This window comes from Trichechus manatus, unplaced genomic scaffold (assembly GCF_000243295.1).
Source record: "Trichechus manatus latirostris isolate Lorelei unplaced genomic scaffold, TriManLat1.0 scaffold00111, whole genome shotgun sequence".
NCBI lineage: Eukaryota > Metazoa > Chordata > Mammalia > Sirenia > Trichechidae > Trichechus > Trichechus manatus.
The window spans coordinates 8,966,591-8,980,876 of NW_004444047.1; the positions used below are offsets into that span (position 1 = coordinate 8,966,591).

The 14,286-nt window shown below is 54.5% G+C and overlaps 1 protein-coding gene across 2 annotated transcripts in view; it reads right to left on the reverse strand.

Annotated features, from left to right (window-relative positions):
* NSG1 (neuronal vesicle trafficking associated 1) overlaps positions 1 to 13,941 on the reverse strand; it is a 34,334-nt gene extending 20,393 nt beyond the window's left edge. For both annotated transcript variants that reach the window (XM_023738013.1, XM_004383540.3), the window contains exons 1-2: positions 13,813 to 13,941; positions 7,691 to 7,807 (exon numbers count right to left, since the gene is read on the reverse strand). In XM_023738013.1, coding sequence (XP_023593781.1) covers positions 7,691 to 7,807; positions 13,813 to 13,941 — 246 coding nt within the window. The remainder of the gene's footprint in view (positions 1 to 7,690; positions 7,808 to 13,812) is intronic.
* Positions 13,942 to 14,286: the final 345 nt, after the last annotated feature.

The following is a 14,286-nucleotide window of genomic DNA, read 5'->3' on the forward strand; positions in this document are numbered from 1 at the left end:
GAGTGGGAGCCGACTCCATGGCACCTAACAACCACCTGTCCTTAGAAGGGACGACCCCACATGTCTGTGGGGCCCAGGTGCCCATGGCGGCCACCAGCTTGGTAATACACCCTTATAGAGGCCTTTCCTCCCTCCTGCCTGCTTCCAGGGATCACTCCTGAATAAACCACTGCACCCAAGCCTTGTCCAAGCTCCGCTTTTTGGGAACCCAAATCGAGAGAGGTGCCTGACCCCATCTTGGAAGCTGGGAGAAGCTTCCTGCGGCAGGAACTTGAGGCCACCCCAGATGACCCGGAGAGAGCCAGGTGGGGGGAGGAGGCTGTTCCGGAAGAGCACAGAGGCGTGGACTCCCGAGGGCAAGGCCTGTCAGGGCACCCACCATGCATGGTACAGCAGGGGCAGGGAGCGGAGGCTGGAGAGGCTGGCAGGCCTCGATGGCCACACGCAGGGACTGGGGCTTCGAGCTGAGGCCCAGGGCCTGTGAAGGTTGGAGCTGGGGCGTGTTGTCACCAGATACACAGAACAGGCCACAGGAGAGAGGAGAGAGGCCAGGCAGCACGCAGGCCACTGAGGGGTCCTGACAAGGGGGTGAGCCCCCCAGCCGTCCTGCCCAACAGGCAGGAGGGAGCTGAGGGGCGTTCGCTGGAAAGAACCGCCAGGAACAGGAAGCAAATTGGAAATGGGCCTTGGGTGAAGTTTATGAGGAGTTTACACGCACGGGACTGTACGTCGCAGGCGCCTGGGACAGTCGAGGTTGATGCTTATGCCCAGGCACCCCAATGGGTCAGCGCCCACTGTCACTCAAGTGTCCCACTGTGGACCATAAATTATGGTCACTCAACTAATACGGAGGTCCCTGGGTGGCCCAAACGGTGTGCACTCGTTTACCAACCGAAAGGTTGGTGGTTCAAACCCACCCAGCGCACCATGGAAGAAAGACCTGGCAATCTGCTTCTGTAAAGATTGCAGCCGAGAAAACCCTATGGAGCAGTTCTACTCTGTAACACACAGAGTCGCCATGAGTCAGAATCAACTCGATGGCAGCGGGTCAGCTTCTCAGATGCTGGCTCATGTACTGTTTCTTCAAATGCTCACAGAGGTGGGTGTAATAGCCCCATTTTACAGATTAGGAACTTGACAAGCATTTCGATTTGCTGTGATCCCATCTGCTCTTTCTGGCATGGGGCCCCCTTTCCCACAGGGACCTCCCAGGGCCACTGCCCAGCTGGGGTGGGAACTGGCCGTCTGCCCGTCCCACCCATCCACACAGCCACCGGGACAGAAGAAAGAGCTGGGTGGGCTCTGGCGTGCCAGGCAGATGTGACTCTGAGTCCTATCACACCCTCGTGAGTTGTATGACCTTGGGCCCGCTCCTTAAGCTCTCTGGCCTGAATCCCCTCACCTACAAATCAGGACAGCAAGTTCAACCTCAGACACGGAGCCTGAAAGAAATAATACCTGTGAAGCTCCGGCCCGGTCTGTGCTGCTCCGGGTCGATGGCGGCTCCAGTTATTCCTACTCGGACTCTCTGTCCTCCCACTCTAAAGGCGAGGAGAATGAAATGTGCCTTTCTGCTGAGTAACGCAGCCAAAAAAGGGAAACTCTTGGAAAAAGAGGATGATTCCTGACATCTTCCAGCATCACGGCACCAAATATTTTAGGGAACCCACACAACAGTGAATACACAGACAGATACACACCCCCGAGATGACTCAAGCCTCGTATTACCCGGTTCTGGGCGAGACCCTCACTGCACAGCTCGGCAACTAGGGCTCTGAGTCCTGCAAGATGCTCAACACGGAGGAGGGGACTCAAAACTCAGTGTGGATGGCCGGCCATGGAAGGTCACGGGGGGCGCCCGAACATGGGCCAGGACCTGGATGGAGCCCCACTGCCTGAAGACCTGCCCACTGCCAACCGCCAAGGAAATGGCATCTGTGTTTATAAATATTTAACAAATGCATCTTGAGACACACCAGGGATTACTGGAGAGGGTGGAAAACAGACGGGCACACAGGAAGCTCAAGGTCATGGAGGATGGGAGCACAAGATGGAAACCAACCGCTGAATCACTGCGACGGGACGCACAGACCCCCCCACAGCAGGATCGACTGCTGATAATGGGGCCACTCGGGCAACGCTTGGGTCCTTCTAGGGCATTCTCCCAGCTCTTGTGCTGACTGTGAAAGATGTCTGTGTACAAGGCTGACCTTGGAATCATCCCCTAAGGCCCCAGAAGGCAACGTGGCACTCAAACACACTCCCAGGCTAATAGTGGGTGTGGGGATCTTCGTGAAGGTAGCCACAAAGGATAAAGGTGTCTGGGGGTGAGCCCTGAACAACTACCCTTTAATCTACATAATTATGGGCCCTCCAAGGAGCCCTGGTGGCACAACAGTTAAGCACTCAGCTGCTAACTGCAAGATTGGCGGTTCAAACCCACCCAGCCGCTCTGCACGAGAAAGACCTGGTGATCTGCTTCCATAATGATTACAGCCAAGAAAACCCTATGGGGCAGTTCTCCTCTGACACATGGGGTCGCTATGAGTCGGAATTGACCCAATGGCAAGGAACAACAACAACATGGGCCCCCCATATTCCAAGCGGAGAATGTGAACATGAAGAAGCAGTCCCCAGCCCCACCTAGACAGACCTCCACACTGGACACGGGAAAGCGTCATTAAAAACAAAATGTTTAGGTTTCGTTAATTTGAGAAACAGCTCAGCCAGTGTTTATTCTCAGCATACACACACCTTCAATTACTTAAAGGACCGCTTGCTTCATTGACACTAACCTCATCGGAAGCTTAGACTCTTGGCCGCCGCTGGCTGACTCAGCCTGCCATTCCTGTGTGGCTGCGTCTTACAAACCCTTTTCCAATCAGCCGTTACCTAGCAACCAGCCCGGCAACCTCACAGCCAAGAGATTAAGTCCCCGAGTGATCACCAGAAGGTAACATCCAAAAAGATGGGTCATTTCAGGGCTGCTGTCCAAAGGCACAGAAAGATGAGCGCAGGGCATCGGTGCCTCACTCTGAAATGCCACAAATTCAAGACAAAAGGAGCACACTGTTTGCTTGTTGACTCAATGTCAGGAAGTCAGGGTTTCACTCCTGCAGGTCACACACGGAGGGAAAAAGAGTCATGGAGATGGCTGGGTCGGGGAGCCACCGGCCCCTGTCCGTTCCCCTCCAGACAAGGAAGTTACCGCACGCGCCAGGGAGGGCAGATCCTAGATCCTGGGCCTACCATCGCACATTCGTCCCAAGCTTTCCTATATGTTTCGCCATCTTCAAAAAAAAGGGGCCAACCCTTGACCGGCTGACACCTCCAACAATAAAGCATGCCTCCTCATGTGTACGGGCCAAAAAAGAAAAGGCTGAGAGAACATTCTAGAACATTCCAGGATGGCGGGCACTCACTGCCCTATGGTGGACAGCCCATACCTCTGAGCATTTCCAGCAGGCATCAGCTCACCTGATCCTTCCCTGTACTCGGGCTACAGCCCACCCCCACCTCGACCCATAAAGGTTCGAAAACTTGGCACACATTAAACCAAACCAATCACCATTGAACCGACTCCAACTCATGTCGACCCCAAGTGTGTCAGAGTAGAACTGTGCTCCACAGGGTTTTCAATGGCTGATTTTTTGGAAGTAGATCACCAGGCCTTTCTTCTCAGGCACCTCTGGTGGACTGAAACCTCCAACCTTTCGGTTAGCAGCTGATATATACATTAGAATGTTAACATTCACACTCCGGGCCCCTCCTCAGAACACCAATTCCATATGCTTGGGTGGGGCCCAGGATCCCCATGTTAAAATCAAACTTCAGGTGACTTCAACCCAAGTAGCCCCAGACCACACTTGGAGAAACAGCACTTCAGGGGTGCCTCACACACACCCCGAGAGCAGGTGGGCAGGGAGCCCAGCACATCTCCTTCCGGTTTCGGAAGGGGCCTAAAAACCAAAAAACCCATTGCCATCGAGTCGATTCTAACTCATAGTGACCCTATAGGCCAGAGCAGAACTGCTCCATAGGGTTTGCAAAGAGGGGCTGGTGGATTCAAACTCCCGACCTTTTGGCGAGCAGCCGAGCTCTTAACCAGGAGCAGACAAAGCCAGAGGTGCCCTCAGGATGCAGGTGGCTGAGCTCTGCAAATTCGGTCTACAGACATCCAGGTCAAGCTGGCCAGCCTCAGTGTGCTGAGAGCAACCAGCCCCTGGGGCCGCTCACTGTGTGATCTTGGACAAGTCACCCACCTGCTCGGTAAGAAGTGACAAGTAACACCTATAAAGGTGTAGGACACCTATACACACAGGTGACCCAGACAGGGGGCTCTCGATCCAGGTCAGCTGTCCGTGATGGTTCTCAGGAAGACACTGGGAATCCCACCACACCCCCGTTCACTTGAGGCCCGGCACCATGACTCTTGCTGTCTTAGCTGCCACCGAGTCAGACTCCGACTCATGGTGACCCCATGCACAATGCAACTAAACACTGCCTGGTCCTGAGCCATCCCTATGAACGGTGGTGGGTCAGACCACTATGATCCATAGGGTTTTATTTGGCTGATTTTCAGAAGGAGACTGCCAGGCCTTTCTTCCTAGTCTTAGTCTGGAAGCTCCACTGAAACCTGTTCAGCATCACAGCAACCCACAAGCCTCCACTGACAGACGGGTGTTGAGTGCACACGAGGTGCACTGGCCGGGAATGGAACTATGTCTCCCACGTGGAAGAGGAGAAAAAGGGCCTGACAACGCCCCCTTCAAGGTGGCTGTGAATCCTAAACGAGGCCACCGATGCTAAGTGCACCCGTCTGTCTCCCAGAAGCTGTCTAGCAGGTTTATGAATGTTGTTCTTAGCTGCTGTCAAATTGATTCCAACTCATGGTGACTCCATCTATCGCACGGTAGAACTGCTCCATACGGTTTACAAGCAGATTGCCAGGGCTTTCTTCCAAGGCCCATCTGGGTGGGTTAGAACCACCAATGTTCTGACTAGTAGTCGAGTGCTTAACCGTCTGTCCACCCGGGGAGCCTAGGTTTATGTAGGTCAGGGAAAGGGGGTCACTTCCATCCCGCAAGCCCCCAAGCACCACCGGGACAGGCGTCACCTTCTCAGCCACCATGGAAGACGAAATCAGAGCGGTGAGGTTGGCCTTCTGCCCCCAGCAGCTGGCCCACGGGGACGAGCAGGGATGCGCGCTTGGGACTGCCTAGCCCTTGGTTCTGGGCAACAGGAGCCAGGTAACCACCGAGCGGCCCCCTGTGACTGCCGAGCCCTGGTGACGAGTGTGCGTCACCCAGGCCTGCAGCAAGGGGCCTGGGGACTGCATTGGAGGAGCGTGCAGGGAGAGGTGCCAACAGGGCAGCAGAGGTGGGGACAGACGCTGGACACCCAACAGATGAAGGCGTGCGGTTCGAGTGCCCGACGGCACCCCGCTTTGTAGGGACCCAAAGGTCAGGGTTGGAGGAGGCAAAGCTCAAATCTGGGGCACACTCAGCTGTTCCGATGGCATCAGGCCATCAGAACACCGACATCGTGACCCTGAAATCGAGGTCACTGCTGGCTCAGCCAGGGGCAGCAGCCGATCCCAGGGTGTGAATGGGCAGGGTGAGGGTGTGGCATCGGGGAGGCTCATGGCTCATCCGGCTGGCCAGAACGGAAGAGAGATGTTGGCGTGGGATCAAGCTGTCCTGGTCCCAGCCACAAACCTCACCACATGCGTAAGCCACCGAGCCAGGAGCTGCCAGAATTGTATAAAATGCCCAGATACCACCAGCAGAAATCACGGACGCAAGCCTCTCGGCACCTCAACTTCCCCATCTGTAAAACGGGCCACATTGCTGGTGTCTACCACCGGGGGACGGTTGCTGGGGGATCAGATAAGTTAACACGGACACAGAAAATCACTCGCCATGGGGCCAGGCAGGTCCTTCCTTGCCCAGTTGTTCTCCAGGCCCAAGAGACAGTGTTGAGGTGGGTGGACAGGAGGAGGGGTTCCACATCAGATGATGCTTCCACGTCCCCAATGACTTCACGAAGCCACCTCACCTCTCCAGGCTTGCGTTCTCTGATCCACACGACTGTCACAGAGATCAAACAGGGTGACATACGCAGAAGCGCACTGGAGTTGAGGGGGCGGGAGCACCTGTGCTCCGCCAGCACAAGCAAACTGCTCACACATCCCGGTGCGGGGACGACTCTTCAAGACTGGGCCACCACGATTATCTCCCAAGGGAGCCCCTGTGAATCGGCCATGAAGGCCACCATTTTGCCTTCTCTCATCTGACACAAAGGAGCTTCCAGAAGATCGACATCCTACCTTGTTCCTCAACCAGTGCAGCTGCTTCCACCCTTAGAAGCCACCCAAACCTTCCTCCCACCCAGACTCGACTGGAACCCTGCCCCTTTCAGCAGCTGTCCCTCCCTGAAGAACCATCCAGAACAAGGTTCCCACCAGCTCTTCCAGCAACGCCACCTACAGAACACACTGCCTAACCAATCCTGAGCCTCAGGATGGCGCCAGGAGGCAGGAAGCACGGGAGGAACACAAGGGCTCTGGAACCAGACCGCCTGGCTTTGGATCCTGGCTCTGTGATGTACAGCTGTGACTGCACTGTGCCTCAACTTGCCCATCTGTAAAGTGGGTTGCTCTGACAGAACCTACCTGTTGGGATGGGTTGCTGGGAGGGTCAGACGCCTTAACCTATGACAAGCGCTCAGAAGTGTAAGAAGTGCAATGCGTTCATGTTTTGTTATCGTCTGCTCCTTCTTGGAGCAGTTACTTAAAACACGTAATGTTTTGTAAGTCATTTTTCATATGTTTATAACCTTTGCCTAGAACAAAGCTTGTGGGTGGATTTTCCCTGTTATAAAAATAAGTAATACATGATCATTTTGGAAGATGAAGAAATTAAAAGCACAAGGTCAAAAGCTGAACACAGAATTACCATTCCCATATGACCTAGCAATCCCAATCCAAGGTAACTACCCAGAAGGAGTGAAGGCAAGAACGCAAACAGAATCCCATACACCGATGTTCACTGCGGCACTTTTCACAATAGCCAAAAGGTGAGAACCGCCAAAACGTCCATCAACAGATGAATGGATACACAAAATGTGGTACCTACACACAATGCATACTACTCAGCCATAAAGAGAAATGAAGTGCTGATACACGCCGTCACATGGATGAACCCTGAAAGCATCATGCTAAGGAAATGTGTCAGTTGCAAAAGGACAAATAGTGTATGGTCTCCCTTGTATCAAATAAGCAAATAGATAAAGACCAAAGATCATAGATGGTTATGGGGGTGGGAGGGAGGGGAAAGGGGGCTTTCTGGCTGGGGGGCATTGGGTTTACGTTAATGGTGGTGGAATGATTTGGAAAAGGACAGTGAAAATGGTAGCACAACTTAAACAATGCAGCGTCACTGAATTGTCCATACAGAAATTGTTAAATGGCAGATGTTTCGTTAGGTATATTTTCACCACAATGAAATTAACAACAAAACAAAGTTAACACCATGGCGTGTATCTGGAAGCTGTTGGGTTTTACGAGCTGGGCTCAGCCCATCTGAATGGCATCACATTCTGTTTCTGATGCTCCGGGGGTCATCCCAGCAGCTCAGTGGACTTCACGGGGCAGAAGCAGCATCTCACCCCACCCTCCAGGGCCACTTACCTTAAACCTCTCGGTGACGCCCTCCGTGATGCTGACAGTGAACTCGGCTATTTTGGGAGGACGCGCCTTGCCCTTCTTGCGGTCCGGTTCATATTCGGTCTTAGTTTTCACGACCACCTTGTCCAGAAATCAGAGAAGCCAACGGTCAGTGGTACAGCTGGATGCATGGACACACACATCACTCAACAACAGGCGTTCTGGGAACCATTTCCTCAGGAAGTAATTTACAAAAAGAATGAGAACCGCCACCACTTATTGGCAATCTCCCCTGTGCGATATTTCCGGAGAAATTACCCATGAACAATTCTTCCGGCGGCTCTAGGAGAGAAATATTAGAACTGAGGGCAGAGGAGTTAAGCTCACTTGTCAAGGTCACAGAGCTAATGCGTGGGCAGGATGGCGACCCAGCCTGATGCCTGACTCCTAACCCAGTGGTCCTTCCACTGCCCAGGGCTGAATCCCAGGGAGTTGGGAGGATGTATGCTGAGGTCTCACTGATGTTTCTACACGAGAACATGGCGGAATACGCTGCCCACTTCACACAAGGATGAGGCCGTAAGAGGAACGGATAAGCAAAATATGGTGGTGTTTGTTTTGATCAAGGAGTCTATAGAAGAACTCTGATCAAAAGGGGGAAAATGTAGAACAGGTTTTAAAATTCTCATGGAATCCAGCTTTCCTGGAGCCATGGAGGCTGGACGAAGCCCTGAAACTACTGTCCTGAGATAATCTTTAAACCTTAAACCAAAAATATCCCCTGAAGTCTTCTTAAAACCAAACAATAGCTTAGCTTAACTAGTAAAGAATATCTGCCTTGAGCATTATGCTCTTTTAAGAACTATCTAAATGGGATCAAATTGACAACAGCAACTGGAAAGATCAGATAGGAACCTTAGGGGGCAGTGGGTTTGTTCATGGAACAACTCAGAAAAGGAAGGTGAGAACTGTTGCACAACTCGAAGAATGTAATCAATGCCACTGAGTTGTACATGTAGAAACTTCAGTCGGTGTGTATTTTTGTTGTGTATATTCTCAACAATAAAAATGAATAAAATATTCAAAACATAAAAATAAATATAAAATAATAAAAAAAATACGGTGTTCTTGTGCGCCTTCGAAATCGATTTCAACACATAGCGACCCTATAGGACAGAGAAGAACTGCCTGATAGGGTTTCCAACGCTGTAATCTTTACAGGAGCAGATCACCGGGTCTTTTCTCCCATGAAGCAGCTGATGAGTTTGAACCGCCCACCTTTTGGTTAGTAGCCAAGCAGTTAACTACTGCATCCCTAGGGCTCTTTTTCAAAACGTGGTCCTACATACAATGGAATATTATGCAGCCATGAAGAGAAACAAAGTCCTGACGCATGATGAACCTTGAAAACATCATGCTGAGTGAAACAAGAGTCGCAAACGGACAAACACCGTATCATCTCGCTTACGTGAAATGAGCAAATACACAGAAACCAAAGATTCTTAGTGGGTCCCCGGACGGGAGGGAGGGTAAGGGGAGGGTCTTCTTAGGGTGGGCATTCAGTTTACGTTAATGGTGGTGGAATATTTTGGAAAAGGATAGCAAGAATGGTGACCCAGCATGGAAAACGTAACCAGTGTCACTGAATTGTAAATGTGGAAGTTGTTGTGTGGGTGGAGTCTGGGTGTGTACGTTTTCACCACAATAAAAAAAAAGGAAATAAAAAATAAGAACACGGTCGTAGGGACAGGCAGCCAAAGAACAGGAACGAGCTCACAGTGTCCTTGCCTCCACTCCCACCATCTTTCTTGCGCCCAAGCCCTCCTGCCCTCTCACCTGCCGCTGAAAGTCCCCAAAGGTCTCCTACTCTTCTGCCCCCTTCACCCTCTACTGAGAAGGGGGAGAGGCTTTTCCAACCTGGAAGCCTGCCCTCGAGGGTCCCCTGCATCCCTGCCAGCTTTGGATGCAGCCCCACAGGTGCCCTTCAAGGCTCACCTCCTCATCGTCACTGCCTGGATCACCCGTGTTGCCAGGGACTGATTACTTCTCCGTCTCCCACTGGGCAGGAGGCCCTGGAGGGCAGTGTCAAGGGGTTACACAGCTCCGATCCCCAAGTCCCGCCAGGGCTAGGTACAGAGAGTGGTGATGGGCTGGGGGAATTGGCTGCCCCTGCTCTTCCTCTGAGTGACAGTGCCCTCAACTGAGTGGCCCACAGTCTGGAGGAGACCCTGCTCCCCGTGAAGGCAGGACCCAGGGCTGAACAGGGAGAAGCCACACATCAGGGCGGGCAACCCCGGGCAGACACTGGAGGGATGCTCACAGAGCTATGGTACCATTTTGCCTTCTATGGTGCTTCACAAAGGAGCTTCCAAAAGATCAACATCCTACCTGGTTCCTCAACCAGTGCAGCTGCTTCCACCCTTAGAAGCCACCCAAACCTGGCTGGAACCCCACCCCTTTCAGCAGCCATCCCTCCTTGGAGAACCATCCAAAACAAGGCTTCCCTCCGCCAGGTATTTCGAACAACACCACCTACAGAACGCACTGCCCAACCAATTCCGAGCCTCAGGATGGCACCAGGAGGCGGGAAGCATGGGATGAACATGAGGTCTCTGGAACCAGACTGCTTGGGTTTGGATCCTGGCTCTGCAATGTACAGCTGTGGCTGCACTGTGCCTCAACTTGCCCATCTGTAAAATGGGTCGCGCTGATAGAATCTACCTCTCAGGGCGAGTTTTCTGGGAAGATTCCATGCCTTAGCACACAGCAACAGCTCAGAACTGTGTCTGGCACATAATTGGGAAGGAATTGGAGAAGAAAGTGGTCCATGCTCTCCCCAAAAAAACCAAACCCGTTGCCATCGAGTTGATTCCGACTCATAGTGATCCTACAGAACAGAGTAGAACTGCCCCATGAGTTTCCAAGGAGCGCCTGGCGGATTTGAACTGCCAGCCTTTTGGTTAGCAGCTGTAGCACTTAACCACTATGCCCCCAGGGCTTCCTGTCCATGCCCAGTGTCACTGAAAAATACCGCCAGGAGCCACGTGCCTTGTGACCACACGCTCGGTCCCTCTTCCCCTCATTTCTCAGCACGCAGCTCGCCCGCCGTGGACAGGGAGGGGTGCTAGAGTGTGAGTCGGCCTGAGCGTTCCCAGGAGGTGCCCGTCTCGTGAGGCAGCGCTCAGGCGTCACACTGCTGTCCTCAAATCCCAGCTATTCCTGCCTTGCTGGGTGACCTTGAGCTTGCACTTGGCCATGCTGAGCCCGGGTGTCCTCGCCCGGGAAATGGAAACAGTAAGGCCTATCTCATCGGCGACTGAGGACGTGGAAGTCCATGGGACCCTCAGCCCGTGTCTGGGCCTGGTCTATACCCATCGCCCAGGATTCTATCCGCAACTGCCACTAGCAGGCTGGGTGACCTTGGGCAAGTCCCTTAAGCTCTCTGTGCCTCCGTTTCTATAGCTGTAAAATGGGGGCAATAGTGCTAATCATTGTCAGGCCACGGTAGCTAGTCACACCGTTGTTGTCGTTAGCTGCCATAGGGTCGGCCCCCTACTCATGGCGGCCCCATGCGCAACAGAACAAAACGCTGCCCAGTCCCGCACCACCCCCGTGATAGGCTGCAGATCAGACCACTGTGATCCAGGGGTTTTTTTCATTGGCTGATTTTCAGAAGTGGATCGCCAGGCCTTTCTTCTTAGTCTGGAAGCTCCACTGAAACTTGTTCAGCATCATAGCAACACGCAAGCCTCCACTGACAGACAGGCGGTGACCGCCCATGAGGCGCACTGGCCAGGAATTGAACCCTGGTCTCCCACACAGGAGGCAAGACCTCTACCACTGAACCTCCGCGGCAGAGCATCAAAGGTATTTAAACCTGTAAGGCACGTAGAATAGTGCCTGGTGTATAATAAGCCCCCAACAAACGCCAGGTAAGCCTGCTGCTAACCCTGCTCCTGGCTCCATGACGATCATCTCTAGGTGCCACCAGCGCCTCGCTGCACGTTCTCGGAATGCATCCTGATTACCACCCTAGCTGCATCACTAGCCCTCGGAAGCCGTGAACATCATCTCCTGGAATCCTGGTTGTGAGCACCACGTTGCTGTTCTGGCTAAGAGAGGTCTCGGGTGAGAGAGGTCTGCCTTAAAGCAGGGAGAATCAAGAGGCACTGGCAGAAGCTTCTGCATCCGGGAGAATTGTAACCATCAGCTAAGTGACCTTGGGCGTGTCCTGGAAACTCTGGAACTCAGTTTCCTCATGAGTCAACTCAGAACTCTTCTAGCTCAACCATCGCCCCCTGCTGGAATTCGCCCCTCTGAAGGATCCCGGGCCCGACGGCTAATTACTCAGCTGCTAACCGAAAGGTCAGCGTTTGAATCCACCAGCCACTCCTCAGGAGAAAAGACCTGGCGATCTGCTCCCATAAAGATTACAGCCTAGGAAACCCTATGGGGCAGTTCTACTCTGTCACATGGGGTTGCCATGAGTTAAAATCGACTCGACGGCACACAACAACAAAGCGTCCCTGCCAGGTAGCCACCCTTTTTGTTTGAATGCCTCCAGGGACAGGACATTCATTACTTCTCTGGGCTGCCTACGGTACTGCTGGACAGCCCGAGTGGTTAGCCAGGGTGTCATACCTGCCTGACATCCTTCCCCCTGGTATAAGCCAGCTGTGGGCCAGATTGTTTGGGAATGGAACGAGTGGAGGGAGAAGGAGGCAGCCCAAGCTGAGGAGGGAATCACCCGATAAGGTGCTGCCTAGACACACAGCGTTCTGGGCAGAGGCGGCCACCACTCCTGGGCTGAACAGCGGACAGCTGGGGGGCAGGGCAGGAGGGGGAGGGGGCAGCAGGGCCAAGCTTCCCTCACTGGGCAAGTCTGACACCTAGAAAGGGAGGGGCCCCTCCCGCAACGCCCAGCCTGGACCGTCACTGCCCAGGGTGGCCCCACCATGGCTGGGGTGGGGGAGGGACAGAGGTGTGACCAGCTCATCCCTTCCCCAAGCTGAAACACCTGGCTGCCAACACTCCCCTGCCCCCGTATCCAAAACACAGACGATAGAGTTAGGGGGTGAAAACCACTTTGGGGAGCTGCCTGAGTCTTTCGAAGAGTCCACAGTGGGAATAACAGAAGCTCCAAACCCCAAGGAATGGCCCATCGCGGGCAATCCTCCCACCCAGCCCCTGCCCGTGAAGCCGAGTCCCAGCCTCTCCACCAAGAACCAAATGAGCCGATCAATACAAAGGCACTTTAGGGAACAGAATGACCGAGTGGTTTTTCAGCAGCAGCAAGGTGGCCAGAATGGATGCTGTGTTTGTGATTTTAGATCTTGATGCAATCGTCTAGACTTTTACACACTCCATTTACCTTTCGGTCGTGAAAATACCCTTCTTAATAAACAGAAACTACCTGACTGGACGCTGTATTCAAGAAAAGAGAGCATTCTTTAAATTCAGCCAAAGCATGCTTGGGGGAAGATGATGATGAATTGTGTTCACAGTTACACCGATGCTCAGGTGAGGGCGGGTCTCGTTTGGATATTTCAGAGGAACAAAGGGAGAAAGTGGCTCTACTGAAGGAGGGCGCACAAGCGCCCGCGTCGGCTGCGGGTCCGGCCGTGCCGATCAGAAAGGGGATGGAGGGCAGTGGAGGCCTCCAAGGAGGGGCCGTCTGGCCAAGGAGACGGCCGTCCCGCTTGGAATGAGCAAATGGGCCTGAAGCTGCACGCCCTCGGGGCACAGGCTGGGCAGCCGGTCAGCCCCTCGGGCCTCCACCGATACAGAACCCCTGATAGGATGGGCCGGGCCAGGGGGCTGGGAGGAGGGCGGGCAGAAGGTGCCGGCTGAGGGGCAGGGACTTTGTCCAGACAAGCCTCCCACGAACAATACGAAGGGGTCTCTTCCAGAGGGAGCTCCATTGTTAGGAGAAAGCCGTCACCTAGGGGAGGAGGGCCCCCCCATCACCCAATCCCAGAGGACGCTGCCTCCCGCGCCCGCGCCTCCCGCCCCGCGCAGCCCAGTTTGCGGCCCCAGCGCACGCGGCGTGCTTCTTTTGTTGCCGCCGCCGCCGCCGCCCGAAATTTGGGGGTGCGCACCCGGCCGCGGGGGCTGCGGCGGGGCGGGGGCGCCGGGGAGCCCCTTACCTTATCAGGGGGCGGGAACTGCAGCTGATTGACGTCCAGGGGCGTCATCAGGGGGATGGTGTCGAAGCCATCCTCCAGCAGCGCCTGCTTGGTGCCCTTCTCCGCGAAATTGTTCCCCAACTTCACCATCTTGTCGGATGACTGAGGCTGCCGCCTACAGAGCGCAGGGCGGCGGGCGTCACCGCGCGCAGGACCCGCACCCCAACGCCGCCCGAAGAGGGGGCTTCCCCGCCCCCGTCGCCCCCGCGTCCCCGGAGCGTCCGCGCGCTCGCCGGTCACCGCCCGATGGGAGGTGGGGTGCTCTGTACGTACAGATCCCACCTCGCTGAACAAAAGCAGCCGCGCAGGGGCGCCCGCGCTGGGGGAGGGGGCGCCGCCCTCACCCAATCCTTGTAGACGCGTCCCTAGCCCCGGGGCCGTGCGCCCCGGCGACCCGCCCGTCCCCCGCGCCCCAATCCTGCCGGGGGAGACCGG